The following is an 18,446-nucleotide window of genomic DNA, read 5'->3' as shown; positions in this document are numbered from 1 at the left end:
TCAAAGCTGTGCAAAAAAAAGTCTGCAAACAAGCACACACCAGCCACGAATTATGTGTTTACAATACCGCGTTGGTGAAAATAGACCAAATTATTAGGGTGAGGCACATGGGCTACTAACAGCATACCCTTTTTTTGTTATTTTTTTAATGGATTTTTTTTCCTTTTTTTTCTAATTTAATTTTAATTTTAATTTATTTTTTAGTCATTTAGCAGACACTCTTATCCAGAGCGACTTACAGTTAGTGAATACATATAACTAGTTAGCGTGTTATTACATTTTACATTTACATTTTAGTCATTTAGCAGACGCTCTTATCCAGAGCGACTTAGAGTTAGTGAGTGCATACATTATAATTTTTTTATACTGTCCCCCTGTGGGAATCGAACCCACAACCCTGCCGTTGCAAACGCCATGCTCTACCAACTGAGCTACATCCCTGCCGGCCATTCCCTCCCCTACCCTGGACGACGCTGGGCCAATTGTGCGCCGCCCATGAGTCTCCCGGTCGTGGCCGGCTGCGACAGAGCCTGGATTCGAACCAGGATCTCTAGTGGCACAGTTAGCACTGCGATGCAGTGCCTTAGACCACTGCGCCACTTTCTTAGCTACAGTATACATATCTCCCTTGCATATTACATCATTTATGCAGCAGCATACAATACATTTTTGGACTCACCTTGTTGAGCTGTGCTCACTTAAACAGGAAGGTGGCGCGGCGGTCCATTGTGGGCAAATTTTGTCATCAAACTTTGTCATTCTCTGGATTTATGGTGGGAATAGCAGGCTAGTGATTGCTTTGCAATGCTTGCAGTTAGCCACTGATTCCTTCCAAACCAGTTATTGTTGAATTTGCGATTTCCAACTTGTTGTTTAATGTTTATGTCCGATGGCCGATGAGCACCGATACGTTTTATCTATAATGTCTCTTCATTATTTCTCTTCATATGACAAGGATTAGCCAGTAGATTGTCGATTTGATTCATGATGATGACTGCTAGCTAAGACTTTGAAAGTAAGCTGTTGACATGATCAGTCCAATCAAAGTTACTGTACATATAAGAGACAAATGTAAGATGATTTGACATCATTTTATCTGTGGACAATGACCTTGAGCCTTCTTGGAAGAGCACTTACATTTTAAATTTTTAAATTTTAGTCATTTAGCAGACACTCTTATCCAGAGCGACTTAGTTAGTGAGTGCATACATTTTTCATACTAGCCCCCTGTGGGAATCGAACCCACAACCCTGGCGTTGCAAACGCCATGCTCTACCAACTGAGCTACACGGGGCCTACACTTCTAATGTAACTCTATGTCAGGACCCAAACGGCGTACATTTTCGATGTCTACGCTTACTAAGGACTTAGACATGGCGGTGATTGTTTTGCTAAAAATGTGGGGCTCAAAACAGGTGGGGCTCTCACCTGCCCTGAATGATGGGTCGCCACTGCACATTGCTGTTGAGGGCTAAGAGGCCTGGAGAAACACGTGGTGTTTTTGTACAGCTTATGACGAGACACCCGCACACACACAAACTACACATCACTAGTATCTTCTGCCAACAGTAGTGTGTGTGTGTGTGTGTGTGTGTGTGTGTGTGTGTGTGTGTGTGTGTGTGTGTGTGTGTGTGTGTGTGTGTGTGTGTGTGTGTGTGTGTGTGTGTGTGTGTGTGTGTGTGTGTGTGTGTGGAGATGAGATGCTGGTAGTGTCCTGAACACATGGTTGAGCACTGAACATGAAGAGAATACTTATACTTATACTCACAGAGATCTCACTGATAAAAATACACACACACACAAACACACACACAGGTTAATGGATGTGCTGCGCTGAATGCCCACTCCTTGAGATGAGACCCAGAATTCAAATGCTGTGTTTTATAGTGCTGCTGTTCTTGAATACCCACACATTGATTTAGCATATTGATTTAGTAAGGGATTGAGGGCATGCTGTGAGTTTCACTAGCACCTAGAGAGAAGTGATGTGCTATCTGTGGGAATGGAGAAGAGAGGAGGCCAGAGAGGAGAGAGAGCGCAAACTGGAGAAATAAAAGTGTGGAGAGAGAGAGGTGTTATCTGTGGGGAGGGAGGGAGGGGGAGGGAGGGAGGGAGGGAGGGGGGAGAGAGAGAGAAAGAGGGAGGGAGGGAGGGAGGGAGGGATGGATGGAGATAGGGGTGTTATCTGTGGAAATGGAAAGAGGGAGAAAGAGAGGCGAGCCTCACGTGTCCAGCCTTCCAAAATCCTGTCTCTTATGCCGATGTTGGCAACAATTTAGCTGTCCCAGACACGTTTTTGAGATCTGAGACAAAATCCCCATGTCGTTGCCTACTTGGGGCGCGCGGCCGTCATTGACGGTCGTTTAATGTGAGCGGGTCAAAGGCGCAATCTGAGGGCTACCTTGCTGTCTCGATATTTTCAAACAGGTTCGATTTTATCGACACAAAATCTGCAACACTCTTCTAGTGTGAGATGTGCGACGAAAAGTTTTGGGAACGGTGATCAGCAATAGCCAATGAGAGCTCGCCAGTGAGACGACCTGTTTCCCAGAATGTGTAGACTCTCGAGCAGGGGCGATGACTGCTACTGGTATGAATTTGTACTTGCCTTAAACCAAAGCGTCAAATCGGTACAGCTCTGATGTTCACAAGCAATGTTATTCAATTCAAAATGTTGGCTAGATTGTTTAACTATGTATGGAAAGCGTGAACGTCTGACTTAACGTTTATTAAGGCAGGTATGAGCCACAGCTCGTAGCTAATACATTAAATCGAATCACATTGTTTTCGCGAGACAGAATGGTATCGAGAACCTCAAGACCAAGTGAAGAATCTTGTAGTGTGTCTGTGTCACATCGTTTAGTGTGCGCACCACTACGTTGGCAACACACAAAAAAACTACAGGAAAGATGGTCGTTTAATGTGAGAGTCTCAGCGATGTTAGGATTTTGAAAGATGTGTAGTGTCCACCTGGTTTACGTGAGAAGCCTGGGCTTTTGAGGCAGCCATAACCCATTTGAGAAACGATGTGCCTCTGAGCTGTCATGTGGGACATTCCCTCCAATTTTCCTGACACAAATGGACTAATTGTTTGTTACAAACATTGCTTGAACCTAACTATCCTATCACTATATAAATTGCACTGTAAATAAATAGCATATGTTTTTGCACATGAACTTCCGACTCCAAACCAACTAAATAGATTGCTGGGGTCCTCTATCTTAACAGAAACTCACTCACAAAATAAATATTCTCACCATATGGTACTGCAAACACATGTTTAACAAGTTTCTCTTTGTCTCCTCTCTCCCTCTCATTTCCCCTCCCTCTCCCTCTCCCTCTCCCTCTCCCTTCCCTTCCCCTCCCCTCCCCTCCCTTCCCTTCCCTCTCCCTCTCCCTCTCCCTCTCCCTCTCCCCCTCCCTCCCCCCCCCTCCCTCTCCCTCTCCCTCTCCCTCTCCCTCTCCCTCTCCCTCTCCCTCTCCCTCTCCCTCTCCCTCTCCCTCTCCCTCCCACACCTCACGCCTCCCTTCCTCTCTTCTCTCTCCCCCTCACCCCCCTAGGTGTGGCGGAGGTAATAGTGTTAATAGGTGGTCGCCAGGCCATCGGTATGAACCAGCGGTCTCTGACGGCGGTGACATGTTTTAACCCTCAGAACAGTAAGTGGTACCCACTGGCCAGCCTGCCCTTCTACGACAGAGAGTTATTCAGCGTCATCTCAGCAGGGGACAACATCTACCTGTCAGGTAGGCTAATGATGGGGACTGCCACAAACACACACATATGCATGCATGGACACACACACACACACACACACACATTCTTACATAGTGTTAACATTAATATTCTTCCTATTATTTTAGAACTATATTCCTCCAGATTTCTGTCTGTTCTCTCTTCCACACTCCTACACAGAGTTAGACCTTGACATTGGACTGTGAAACAGCACTACTAGGATTCGTCCTGCTGCATGTTCCCCTCTACCTCATTTCATATAAATGTAAATGTGTGTTGGGCCGGTGGACCTAGCCTATGTGTCTGTGGGGAGGCAGGCAGTCAGTGGGGAAATCAGCAGTGTACAGTAGTACTAACCATGGCTGAGAACTGTGTGTGTCCCTGCAGAGAATGGATGAAATGTCCACTCAGTTTGCTGCTTTCAAACCAAGCTACACTACATAGACAAACATTGGCAGTAGAATGGCCCGTACTGAAGAGCTCAGTGACTTTCAACGTGGCACCGTCATAGGATGCCACCTTTCCAACAAGTCAGTTCGTCAAATTTCTGCCCTGCTAGAGCTGCCCCGGTCAACTGTAAGTGCTGTTATTGGGAAGTGCAAATATCTAGGAGCAACAACGGCTCAGGTGCGAAGTGGTAGGCCACGCAAGCTCACAGAACGGGACCACCGAGTGCTGTAGCGTGTAAAAATCGTCTGTCCTCGCTCGCAACACTCACTACGGAGTTCCAAACTGCCTCTGGAAGCAACGTCTGCACAAGAACTGTTCTTCGGGGGCTCCATGAAATGGGTTTCCATGGCCGAGTAGCCCACACAAGCCTAAGATCACCATTCGCAATGCCAAGCGTCGGCTGGAGTGGTGTAAAGCTCGCCGCCATTGGACTATGGAGCAGTGGAAATGCGTTCTCTGGAGTGATGAATCACGCTTCACCATATGGCAGTCCGACAGACAAATCTGGGTTTGGTGGATGCCAGGAGAACGCTACCTGCCTGAATGCATAGTAATATAATATAATAATATAATATGCCATTTAGCAGACGCTTTTATCCAAAGCGATTTACAGTCATGTGTGCATACATTTCTACGTATGGGTGGTCCCGGGGATCGAACCCACTACCCTGGCGTTACAAGCGCCATGCTCTACCAATTGAGCTACAGAGGACCAAATGTAAAGTTTGGTGGAGGAGGAATAAGGGTCTGGGACTGTTTTTCATGGTTCGGGCTAGGCCCCTTAGTTCCAGTGAAGGGAAATCTTAATGCTACAGCATACAGTGACATTCTAGACGATTCTGTGCTTCCAACTTTGTGGCAACAGTTTGGGGAAGGCCCTTTCCTGTTTCAGCATGACAATGCCCCCGTGCACAAAGCGAACTCCATACAGAAATGGTTTGTCAAGATCGGTGTGGAAGAACTTGACTGGCCTGCACAGAGCCCTGAACTCAATCCCATCAAACACCTTTGGGATGAATTGGAACGCCGACTGCGAGCCAGGCCTAATCGCCTAACATCAGTGACTGACCTCACTAATGCTCTTGTGGCTGAATGGAAGCAAGTCCCCGAAGCAATGTTCCAACATCTAGTGGAGGCTGTTTTAGCAGCAAAGGGGGGACCAACCAATCAATCAATCAATTTTATTTTATATAGCCCTTCTTACATCAGCTAATATCTCGAAGTGCTGTACAGAAACTCAACTCCATATACCAACTCCATGTACCAACTCCATATTAATGCCCATGATTTTGGAATGAGATGTTCGATGAGCAGGTGCCCACATACTTTTGCTTGTAACAATAAGGGGTTGAAATAAGGGTGGGTGTGGGGGATGGTATGTTGGTGGTACCTTGTTATATTTGCCCCCAGCTCACAACGATTCAGTAAGTTTTTACTGGTTTCTAATAAGTAATATCTTCAATTCGATATTTTTAAAATGTATATTACATTTTTTGCTAGGGTCTGATATGATGGTGGCTGACTTGTGTATTATGTGTGTGTGTTTAAGGTGGGACAGAGTCGGGTGTGACAGTAACTGACGTGTGGTGCTACATGTCTCTATTGGACAACTGGAACCTGGTGTCTCGTATGACGGTGCCTCGCTGCAGACACAACAGTCTGGTGTATGATGGGAAACTCTATACCATTGGAGGGCTGGGCGTGTCAGGAAACCTGAACCATGTAGAGAGGTAAGAGACTGACAAACTTGGACACTTGTACAGTATATGCTACTACATGTGCCTATGGAGTGGAAACAACTGTGGCTTGAGCTTGTAATGCTGCTAGTGTAGCAGTAAAGGAAGCTATGGTATGCTAACGAAACACGTTTGTAGGTGCTCTGCGTTGGGAGCAGAGTGAAAATAGGAATACCATTGTGACACATAGACAATAAAGTACTATTCCATTTATGTAGGACATTGTATGTAGGCTATACTTATACTGAAGTTATTTTAGTGTCTTTTATGTTACGAGGTCACATCAACTTTTACTTTTTCAATAGTGCTCCTTATGTATCGATGTCCTTGGGAAGAAGGATGGGGATTGTATGTAAGTCCCTGTGTGTGCAACTGTCTTGAGCTGTAGAAAAACGTTCCCCTTGAAGGACACTTAATGTCAAACTTTTTTATTAGTTAGTGGTTAAAATCAATTTCTGAACAGAAATAAACTCTTCCTTTCACGGCAGTCTAACAATGAGACAGGAAGCCTATAAGGTGATATGAATGGCAGTGGTAAAATGGCTTCATCTTCTGCTGCTCTCAACACAGTTGCCCACACACACACACACACACACACACACACACACACACACAACTGGGGTAGAATGTCTTCATATTTTTCTGCTCTCAGCCAGGCTGGGAAGATTAAACTGAGCAATCAAAAGAACATAACAGAATGTATTAGAACAGGCCACCGCTGCTCATTACAGAACGGAGTGGCTCTCCCAAGCCTCTCTCTCAATGTGACAAAACACACACACACGAGACAACACACAAAAACACACACTGAAGCTGTTCTCTCTCCGTGTAACATTGGTCCCCCAAATGGAATCATCTAATTTGATATGTCCCCATAACACTGCCATGCTGTGTCATTAAGACTGTGTCTGGCTGGAATATTGAACCCTGTAATGGAAACACATTTGATTCCTCTGCCTCGAGTCGCAGCTAGTAATTGCAGACCTAACATCGTCCCCAGGGTCGAATTGCTGGCACGTAGAGCCTGGTAACAGAGTGGGACTGTTTGGGACTTAGGGGGTGTGGATTTACTGAGTGACATGATAATCAATTCAAATTCTGAGCGAATCACACGACTATGAAACGTTGCTCCAAATCTTGGCAGAAAAGTGTTTATGTTGCACCACAGAAATAATTCCCTAGAACCCGAGGTAGTAGGAACATATTGCCGTTCATGCTAATCGGTAGCGAGCGTAAAGTTAAGACACGCCGTCAAAGGCAGTTGATAATGTATGTTGTGGTTGTGCAGAGCACTATCCCATTAAAAAGTACAAGCACAGTCTTTTTCCGCCCCAATGGCAATGATGCAGAATGCTGCAGCTACTGTAAAGCACTGGAGGAGATTATTAGACCCATCTCTGTGGGAGATGGCTTGCCACTGGCAGTTTGTAGAAGATACTACAAAAGCAGCTGTGAATTGGCGTGAAAGGGCAGATTATTTTGAGAAAGAGCCCGTGTTGTCTCTGAATGCCGTTAGCAGACTCTGGAATGTCCATGTTGCACGAGCTAACCCAGTTCACTTTGTTGCACACGAACACAAAAACATAATTGGCCCCCCCGGATGCAGCACACTTAGGGGGAGGATCTAAGGTTTGTGCTAAATGGTGATGGACTGAGAGATCAGACAATTAAAATCAGCGGTTGTTTCGGCCGTTCTGAGGCACTCTGAAACCTGACGTCTCGACAGAGAGAGTGCCGGTTTGTGGGCGAGATTATTGCGGACCTAGCAGTGCATCTAGGCATTTACAGCCATACAAAACCGCGATGTGTGCGCGTGCGTACGTGTTTTAATGATGATGCTCAGAGACCCTCAGCCAGTCTCAATTATCAACAATTTTCTGTCAGCCTGAAACGGTCAAAAAGATCTGTTGTTTGTTACCGGGGAACTCAGATGAATCGAGAAGGCAGTAGTGGAGAGGCGACTAAGTTTAAGGGGCTGAACAGAGGGGTGTGAACTACTAATGGACCGACAGAAACAGCAGGAGACTCAATCTGAGCATAATGTCACAGGGTTGAGGAACAGACTAAAAGTTACTTCAGTGCTGTGTCTTATCTGAGTGGTTGAAGTGTGTGTGCGGGTGTGCGTGAGAGTACATGCTGCATGGCTTACTGGTTGTAATTGCTCCCCAGGTGGCCGAGAGCTCCTCGTCTGAGGGATATTTATACTCTTGGCGTCACATACACACACACACACTCAGCCATTTACACACCCAGTGTCGTTAAGCCATTTATAGTCAGTTCCTTCCAGTATGGCTGGGCCAGCTAAGCACATGGATTTCTCATCAAAACAGCATTAAAACATGACAGGACTTGAACCTTTGCTCTCTAAAGACTTCTCAATACCGTCTCCCAGTTGGTCTTTTTATTTTACCTTTATTTAACTAGGCAAGTCAGTTAAGAACACATTCTTATTTACAATGACGGCCTACACCGGCCAAACCCGGACGACGCTGGGCCAATTGTGCACCGCCCTATGGGACTCCCAATCACGGCCGGTTGTGATACAGCCTGGAATCGAACCAGGGGGTCTGTAGTGACGCCTCAAGCACTGAGATGCAGTGCCTTAGACCGCTGCGCCACTCGGGTCTCTCATTTGCTATCTAGCATATGAACATATGGTAGTATAGTAGGTCTGTCTGTTGGTGGCCATCCGTCATTAAAATGAATAGAAACTGCCACATGCTGCGCTTGCAAAGTACAGTATGTGCATTTTGCAAACAGCTCCAGAGTTGGGGTCAATTCCATTTCAATTCCAGTCAATTCAGGAAGTACACTGACATTCCAATTATATTCAAAACTTTTCAAAGAGGAAAATTTTGAATTTGAATTTGGTTTACTTTCCTGAATTGACTGGAATTGAAATGGAATTAACCCCAACCCTGGATCTGTTTGCAAAATGCACATACTGTACTGTACTTTGCAAGTACTGCTCTCCATCCATTGACCATATTTTGGTTCTTCACAGCATTATTTTGTATGATGCCGTTTTGTGCAGTTTTGTTGAGTTGTCGTCAGTGGTCTGTCTTGTCTATCTACTGTATCTGTCTATCTGTTGTTTGATGTAGTGTCATGTGATTTGATATAGTGGTGTATGCGAGTGGCTGGTTTAGTATGCAGTATGCTCTAGCAGCCCTAGCAGCAGACTAACTGGGCCCCTGATGCTCTGCAGCCAGAGTTGATTTGCTCTACTCAAACACTGATTGGCATGCCTGATTGAGGTTTGTTTACAGGCCTGTCTCCCAGTGTGTGTGTGTGTGCATGCGTGTGTGTGTCTGTGCATGCGTGTGTGTGTCTCTACCCATCTAATTTGTCAGTCAAGGCCTTAGCCCCAACCTCGGCACCTCCACCCCGCCCTGCCTCCTAATATGTGGCCCGGGCATCCATTTTGCTCTTGGTTTCATGGCTCCTAACCGTGAAATTCTCCTACATTCACAATGATGTCCTCAATCAGTCTGTCTCAGGGCTGCTACCTTTCTATACCAGCTCAACAGGAAACCACAGCAACAGTCTACTGTATCTGCGTCACTCACATCATATATATTCTACACACCCCTCTCAATAGAATAGGAATGACGGTAGTCAGTAGGAGCTGAAGACAGCAACGGATAATAATCTTGAGAAACAAAATAAATTATCACATTCAATATCTGGGAGTGTTATAGTGGGCAACTTTATTTTTCACATAGTCAAGGCAGATCCCTATCCCTATAAGATGAATGACAAAGTATTCAGTACATAGTATAACCTAAGTGCTGTTGTAACTCACAATCAGGTATCTATGTAGTGTACCAACACTTTGAGCTGCTAGCCAACTTTATTGCTACATTTGAATAATCATGATTGAATGAAGTGTCAATCACAGATGGTTTAGTTGTATTAATCGAGCACTATGTACGGGCAGACAGACAGACAGGCACTTTGTGCTAGGCACGTTCCATTACCAGTTTATATTGCATGAAGATTATTAGCTAGCAACATGTCTAGCAGTACTTAATAAAGTGATATGGTGATTAGTTTAAGAAGCCTAGTATCCTCTAGTCTAGACTCTGGTACAGGGTTTTCCAATCTAATCCTCAGGGACCACCAGTCCAGTCATTCCACATGTTTGTTCTATTCAACTTGTCAACTGATCCTCATTGTTTTTGATGAGTTGAATCAGGTGTTCTATCTAGAACAACTCTGTGCAACATCCCTGAGGGACTGGTGGTTTAGTAAAGAAGTGGATATGGTCTTGTTATTACTTTGGGAGAGACCTAGGCTCTAGTCTCTTCCCTGTAAAGTGTTGGAATGGTTTTTTTGTGTGTGTTTTGTTCCATTGCTGTGCTGCCCAGTGAGTTTCTATTCCATTCTGATGAGGTGAATTTCACCTTCTCGGTTTTTTGAGTGTGTGTGTGTGAAGGTTAAGCCTGTCTCAGTCTTGGCCTTCACAGAGGTATAGGCCTTGAGTAAATGTTAAATGTGTCTTTTCACAACATTTCATATTCAAATCAAATCAAATTGTATTTGTCACATGCGCCGAATACAACAGGTGTAGACCTTACAGTGAAATGCTTACTTACGAGCCCTTAACCAACAATGCAATTTTAAGAAATAATACCCAAAAATATATAAAATAAATAAACAAATAATAAGAAATAAAAGTAACAAATAATTAAAGAGAAAAAGTAAATAGTGAGGCTACAGTGAGGGAAAAAAGTATTTGATCCCCTGCTGATTTTGTACGTTTGCCTACTGACAAAGACATGATCAGTCTATAATTTTAATGGTAGGTTTATTTGAACAGTGAGAGACAGAATAACAACAAAAAAATCCAGAAAAACACATGTCCAAAATGTTATAAATTGATTTGCATTTTAATGAGGGAAATAAGTATTTGACCCCTCTGCAAAACATGATTTAGGACTTGGTGGCAAAACCCTTGTTGGCAATCACAGAGGTCAGACGTTTCTTGTAGTTGGCCACCAGGTTTGCACACATCTCAGGAGGGATTTTGTTCCATTCCTCTTTGCAGATCTTCTCCAAGTCATTAAGGTTTCGAGGCTGACGTTTGGCAACTCGAACCTTCAGCTCCCTCCACAGATTTTCTATGGGATTAAGGTCTGGCTAGGCCACTCCAGGACCTTAATGTGCTTCTTCTTGAGCCACTCCTTTGTTGCCTTGGCTGTGTGTTTTGGGTCATTGTCATGCTGGAATACACATCCACGACCCATTTTCAATGCCCTGGCTGAGGGATGGAGGTTCTCACCCAAGATTTGACGGTACATGGCCCCGTCCATCGTCCCTTTGATGCGGTGAAGTTGTCCTGTCCCCTTAGCAGAAAAACATCCTCAAAGCATAATGTTTCCACCTCTATGTTTGACGGTGGGGATGGTGTTCTTGGGGTCATAGGCAGCATTCCTCCTCCTCCAAACACGGCGAGTTGAGTTGATGCCAAAGAGCTCCATTTTGGTCTCATCTGACCACAACACTTTCACCCAGTTCTCCTCTGAATCATTCAGATGTTCATTGGCAAACTTCAGACGGCCCTGTATATGTGCTTTCTTGAGCAGGGGGACCTTGCGGGTGCTGCAGGATTTCAGTCCTTCACGGCGTAGTGTGTTACCAATTGTTTTCTTGGTGACTATGGTCCCAGCTGCCTTGAGATCATTGACAAGATCCTCCCGTGTAGTTCTGGGCTGATTCCTCACCGTTCTCATGATCATTGCAACTCCACGAGGTGAGATCTTGCATGGAGCCCCAGGCCGAGGGAGAATGACAGTTATTTTGTGTTTCTTGCATTTGCGAATAATCGCACCAACTGTTGTCACCTTCTCACCAAGCTGCTTGGCGATGGTCTTGTAGCCCATTCCAGCCTTGTGTAGGTCTACAATCTTGTCCCTGACATCCTCGGAGAGCTCTTTGGTCTTGGCCATGGTGGAGAGTTTGGAATCTGATTGATTGATTGCTTCTGTGGACAGGTGTCTTTTATACAGGTAACAAACTGAGATTAGGAGCACTCCCTTTAAGAGTGTGCTCCTAATCTCAGCTCGTTACCTGTATAAAAGACACCTGGGAGCCAGAAATCTTTTTGATTGAGAGGGGGTCAAATACTTATTTCCCTCATTAAAATGCAAATGAATTTATAACATTTTTGACAGGCGTTTTTCTGGATTTTTGTTGTTGTTATTCTGTCTCTCACTGTTCAAATAAACCTACCATTAAAATTATAGACTGACAATTTCTTTGTCAGTGGACAAACGTACAAAATCAGCAGGGTATCAAATACTTTTTTCCCTCACTGTATATACAGGGGGCACTGGTACCGAGTCAATGTGCACCGGTTAGTCGAGGTAATAGGTACATGTAGGTAGAGTTAAAGTGACTATGCATAGATAATAAACAGAGAGTAGCAGCAGCATAAAAGAGGGAGGGGCAATGTAAATATTCTGGGTAGCCATTTGATTAGATGTTCAGGAGTCTTATGGCTTGGGGGTAGAAGCTGTTTAGAAGCCTCTTGGACCTAGACTTGGCGCTCCGGTACCGCTTGCCGTGCGGTAGCAGAGAGAACGGTCTATGACTAGGGTGGCTGGAGTCTTTGACAATTTTTAGGGCCTTCCTCTGACACCGCCTGGTATAGAGGTCCTGGATGGCAGGAAGCTTGGCCCCAGTGATGTACTGGGCCGTATGCACTACCCTCTGTATTGCCTTTGCCTTCAAAGGCCGAGCAGTTGCCATACCAGGCAGCCATACCAGGCAGTGATGCAACCCCTCTGGTTGCACATAGAAATGAGGTAAAACAGATTTAAGTTTCCCTGCATTAAAGTCCCCGGCCACTAGGAGTGCCGCCTCTGGATGAGTGTTTTCCTGTTTGCTTATGGCCGTATACAGTTCATTGAGAGTGGTCTTAGTGCCAGCATCGGTTTGTGGTGGTAAATGGACAGCTACGAAGAATATAGATGAAAACTCTCTTGGTAGATAGTGTGGTCTACAGCTAATCATGAGATACTCTACCTCAGGCAAGCAAAACCTCGAGACTTCCTTAGATATCGTGCACCAGCTGTTCTTTACAAATATACATAGACCGCCACCCCTTGTCTTACCAGAGGCTGCTGTTCTATCCTGTCGATACAGTGTATAACCCGCCAGCTGTATGTTATTCATGTCGTCGTTCAGCCACGACTCGGTGAAACATAAGATATTACAGTTTTTAATGTCCCATTGGTAGGATATACATGCTTCTAGTTCTTCCACTTTATTATAAAGCGATTGTAGGTTGGCCAATAGTATCGATGGCAAAAGCAGATTAGCCACACGTCGCCGGCTCCTTACCAGGCACCCCGATCTCCTTCCGCGTTATCTTCTTTGTTTCTACTGCGAATGACGGGGATGAGGGCCCTGTCGGGTGTCTGGAGCAAATCCCTCTCGTCCGACTCATTAAGAAAAATGTTTTGTCCAGTTCAAGGTGAGTAATCGTTGTTCTGATGTCCAGAAGCTCTTTTCGGTCAGAAGAGACAGTAGCAGCAACATTATGTACAAAATAAGTTACAAACAATGTGGTTAAGAGTCCATAAAACGGCAGCCATCCCCTCCGGCGCCATTTCAGTCCGACTTTGACTTACCCCTTGACTTACCCCTTGACTTATGCCACATTTTGTTGTTACAGCCTTATTTCAAAATGGATTAAATATTTTAAAAAATTACCCATCTACACTCAATACCCCATAATGACAAAGTGAAAACATGTTTTTAGATTTTGTTTCAAATGTATTGAAAATGAAATACCAAAATATCTCATTTACATAAGTATTCACACCCCTGCGTCAATACTTTGTAGATGCACCTTTGGCAGCAATTACAGCTGTGAGTCTTTCTGATTAAGTCTCTGAGCTTTCCACACCTGGATTGTGCAACATTATTTTTTTATTTTTTTATTATTCAATTTCTAACCTAAATGGCTCCTAATCAAATAAAAAATGTGCTGTCATGTTAACAAGCAACATATCCTAAAAACAGGACAAGTCAAAGTCAAATGAACAATATGGAATGGGCAATCACAGCTGTGTCCAGGAGTTTCACTCCATTGTCATGATCCGTGGTTTCAAGTTTGTATCCGTCCATGTTTGACAAGCTGATCATAGCGAAAAAGAAAATACTTCTGGATTTCCTGCTGTGCAAACACATTGCAAATAGGCTCACCATAACTCCTGATAAAGTTGTATAGCTTATATTCAGAGCTTAAATAGCCAGAATGATTAGTCACAGGAATCAGGACTAATAAAGCCTGTTTGGGCATTCATAAAATTCATATTTTGTCCGGTCTGGACCATCCTTGCTTTGGCCCAAACATAGACGTCTATAAATTGTATTTTCAACTTTCATTCAGAACGAAAAAGAGCCTGATTTCAACATCCATAAAATATGTATTTTAAAAGTCTAGAAAATATGTATTTTCAACATCCGGAAAATACACCTTTTCAACATCCTGGAAAATATGTATTTTAAACGCACGGAAATTACGTATTTTCACCTTTCATTCAGAACCTAATTTGAACCTAACTTCAACGTCTGGAAAATTCGTATTTTAGACGTCTTTTTAACATCGTTACTGGGACTATTCTAGTTTTGCAGGGCAAGCATTTTTTAAACAGCAAGGACCGGCCCTGAGGTCGCCTGTATCTTTGTAGTGACTGGGTGTATTGATAGACCATCCAAAGTGTAATTAATAACTTCACCATGCTCAAAGGGATATTCAGTGTCTGCTTTTTTATTTTTACCCATCTACCAATAGGTGCCCTTCTTTGCAAAGCATTGGAAAGCCTCCTTGGTCTTTGTGGTTGAATCTGTGTTTGAAATGTACTGCTCAACTGACAGACCTTACAGATAATTGTATGTGTGGGGTACAGAGATGAGGTAGTCATTCAAAAATCATGTTAAACACTATTACTGCACACAGAGTGAGTCCATGCAGCTTATTATGTGACTTGTTAAGCAAATGTATACTCCTGAGCTTATTTAGGCTTGCCATAACAATGTTTTCTTTTATTATTATTATTATTATTATTATTATATATTTATTTTTTTGAAAAACAGAATCCCACTTTGACATTATAGGGTACTGTGTGTAGGCCAGTTATAAACAAAATCTCAATTTAATCAATTTAAAATCCAGGCTGTAACTCAACAAAATGTGGAAAATTTCAAGATGTGTGAATACTTTCTGAAGGCACTGTATGTGAGCAAGTTTTGTTGTTGTTGACCATGCTGACTTATAATTGTGTAAAGGTGTAATTGTTGTAGACCTCCAGGCTAGGGAGCTGTGCCATTGTGTAAGTTGCCTTTGTTCTTACACACAGCCATGGCATTGTCAGCCTTCTCCAATACGTTATGAAGTGGTTGTGGTACATGTTGTGGAGTGGTCGACCTTGCACCGCTCTGGCCTTCTGTCTTTCTTTGTCACAATAAAAATATATAACTTTTCTTCTCAGAAAAACGGTTGTAGTAAACTTCTACAGTAGGTGCTTCTTTTCAGGCCAGTCTCCAGCATTGGCCAAAAGCGTGGAGCGTAATAATCAACCTTTGTATACCTCTTTAAGGAATACCCCCCCCATAAAAAAAAGGGGTGGTTGTCCCACTTGCTATCCTAAGTTGAATGCACAAGTTTGTACGTCGTGGATAAGAGCGTCTGCTAAATGACTTAAATGTTAAAATAGTAAATGTAAATTGCACCGATTTTCTCTCTTCCTTTTCACCTCTTTCTCTCCCTCTTCAATCCTCCACCCACTCTCTATTCCAGAGAGTACAGTGCAGTAGAGTCTATAGCTTTATCGTGTCTCTACAATGTGTGTCAAACTCAGTGAGATACTCACACATTCAGCTAGACACACACACACACACACACACACAGCTGAAGGTGGGACTAACTACTGGTTGGTAAAGGTATTCAGGGCATTCAGCCACCAGTCAGATAGAGAGAAAGGACATTGTGCGTGTGTGCGTGTCTGTGCGCGTGTTTGTGTGTGGAGGTGTGTGTGCTTACATTCTTGTGTGAGTCCATCCTTGAGTTGTGTGTGTTTGCTCCCTATGGTCCATTGAGGGAAAGCGTGTTAGGCTGTTCACGCCTGTCCCTCTCTCCTCCTCTGTCTCTCCTCTATAGAAGGCCCAGTCTCCACTCAGTGTGGTTGTATAGAAGCTCTACTCAGCGTGGCTGGATAGTGGTTGTATAGAAGCTCTACTCAGCCTGGCTGGATAGAGTGGTTGTGACAGTAATCGGCTCCATTGTCTGCCTGCTAGAGGAAGCTGTCAAGCCACCGTGGGAGATACGCCCCTACTTATTCATCCCGTTCTACACACACACAGGCTCCCATTCACCTCTAGACCCACCTTTGCCCTGCAAACACACACACACACACACAAACACACACACACACACACACACACGCAGTACATATACAAGTATGCACGATACATTCACTCACAGACACACACACACTCTCCCATTTAAACACTCATACATGGACACACATACACCGTTCATACACTGGCATGGATACACACCCTCCTTTGCTGACAGTACCCATGCAGCACTGAGAAAAACTGCTGCACTGCAAACCAAACCCCTCCAGCCTCTTTCCCCTGTCTCCTTTTCCTAATGTGGCATGTTGATGAGCTGTTTGCCTGTGCCTGTGTTTCGGCTTGGTGCTGGGAGAGGAGAGGGGGTTGTGCGGGCCTCTGTAGCCCCACGGCAGAGCTCCGTGATGAGGTAAAGTTAGCTCCAGACCCCCTGCTGTCGAGGTCCCCCCCTACAGAGCTAATCCTCAACTCCCCAGGATTAACAACTTCACAACCCTGTCCCCTACTGTGCTGTCAAGACTCCGCCTTACCTCCTTCCTGCTAACTCCCCCCCCACCCCCATTTCTTTCTACCCTCTCCCCTACATTTTACACTCCTCTTTCCCAATCAGCCCCTTTCTCTCTGTCTACTTTCTTGAAGGCCAAATCAGCCGAACACCCCTTCATCCTTCACTAATTATCAACCTCTCCTCTCTCTATCTGTGTTTCCCCTCTACCACGGACGGATGGTTGTGTGTGTGTTTGTGACCGTAGGCTGTGTGTGTGTGTGCGCGTGCATGTGTGCGTAAGTGTTTGACCTTAGGCTGTGCTTAGCCAGCTCTGCGGGGTGGCTATATGATTCTCTGATTTAGTCTCCGGCGCTGGGAGGGAGGAAGAACGTCCAAAAAAGTCAAAGAATCATCTTTCTTTCTCTCCTCATCTCTTCCTTCATCTCTCTCTCTCTCTCTCTCTCTCTCTCTCTCTCTCTCTCTCTCTCTCTCTCTCTCTCTCTCTCTCTCTCTCTCTCTCTCTCTCTCTCTCTCTCTCTCTCTCTCTCTCTCTCTCTCTCTCTCTCTCTCCATCTTTCCATTTATATTTTTACCTCTCTCGCCCCTCTCCCTCTCTTATATAGTATTGAGCTGTTGTAGTATAGCTGATGGCTATATTAAAGGCAGATCATCTGAGTTATCCCTGACACACCAGCTTCATCCTCTGTCACAGGGAGGGCCTGAGGTGTGTGTGTGTGAGGAAGATGAAGAGTATGATGGAACGTACGTGTGTGTGTGCGCACGCAAGGTTGTATGTGTGTGAGGGCCTGAGGTTTGTGTAGGAGAGGATGATAAAATGGGGATGTATGGGGAGGCCTGCACCGTTCCTCGTGGGGTTCCAGGCGACATCCAGAGAAACAGGCAGGGCTGAGATGGGTGGGTTAGGCCTCGGCCTGGGGAGAGTGTTAGTGGAGGGGAGAGGGTGAGAGGAGACAGGGAGGGAATGGGTGTGAAGATGGAGGCATTGTGTGTGTGTGTGTGTGTGTGTGTGTGTTTGTGTGTGTGTGTGTGTGTGTGTGTGTGTGTGTGTGTGTGTGTGTGTGTGTGTGTGTGTGTGTGTGTGTGTGTGTGTGTGTGTGTGTGTGTGTGTGTGTGTGTGTGTGTGTGTGTGTGTGTGTGTGTGTGTGTGTGTGTGTGTGTGTGTGTGTGTGTGTGTGTTTGTGTGTGTGTGTGCGTGCGCATGCGCATGCGTGCGTTTTGTCAGGCTAATAAATGACTAGCTGACGGTTTTGGGTGATTTCCAGGTTTTACCAGCAGGCTAATCATTTCTCTGTCTCTCTCCCCTCCCTCTACCAACCATCCTCTCTCCTATCCTCCTAGCATTCTACAGATAATTAGAAACATCTCAGGGCTGTAAAGAAAGTACTGGGTAGTGTGATAGCTGCTGAGAGCATCCAGGTACCTGGGGCCTCATTTTATAACCGTTGCGTAAATGTCACACTAAATATCTGTGTGCACCATTTCTGAAAAGAATATGTACGTCAAAAAAGATTGAGAATTATAAACTTGGCAAATGCCATAAATAGGCATGTTTCCCATTATAAATCAGACTTGTCGTAAAACTGTGCGTGCGTGAACAAGCATTATATCTCCATCAAGAAAATGCCCTCCATTCACCTTTTATGGTGACAAT

General features: G+C 44.6%; 1 protein-coding gene across 2 annotated transcripts in view; it reads left to right on the top strand.

Annotated features, from left to right (window-relative positions):
• The window catches only part of LOC121552257 (kelch-like protein 29), a 357,810-nt gene that overhangs the window by 293,241 nt on the left and 46,123 nt on the right, over positions 1-18,446 (top strand). For both annotated transcript variants that reach the window (XM_045211311.1, XM_045211312.1), the window contains exons 11-12: positions 3,562-3,744; positions 5,733-5,913. In XM_045211311.1, the coding sequence (XP_045067246.1) occupies positions 3,562-3,744; positions 5,733-5,913 (364 nt within the window). The remainder of the gene's footprint in view (positions 1-3,561; positions 3,745-5,732; positions 5,914-18,446) is intronic.

This window comes from Coregonus clupeaformis, chromosome 36, assembly GCF_020615455.1.
Source record: "Coregonus clupeaformis isolate EN_2021a chromosome 36, ASM2061545v1, whole genome shotgun sequence".
Taxonomy (NCBI): domain Eukaryota; kingdom Metazoa; phylum Chordata; class Actinopteri; order Salmoniformes; family Salmonidae; genus Coregonus; species Coregonus clupeaformis.
This window is presented reverse-complemented; position numbering and strand designations above follow the sequence as displayed.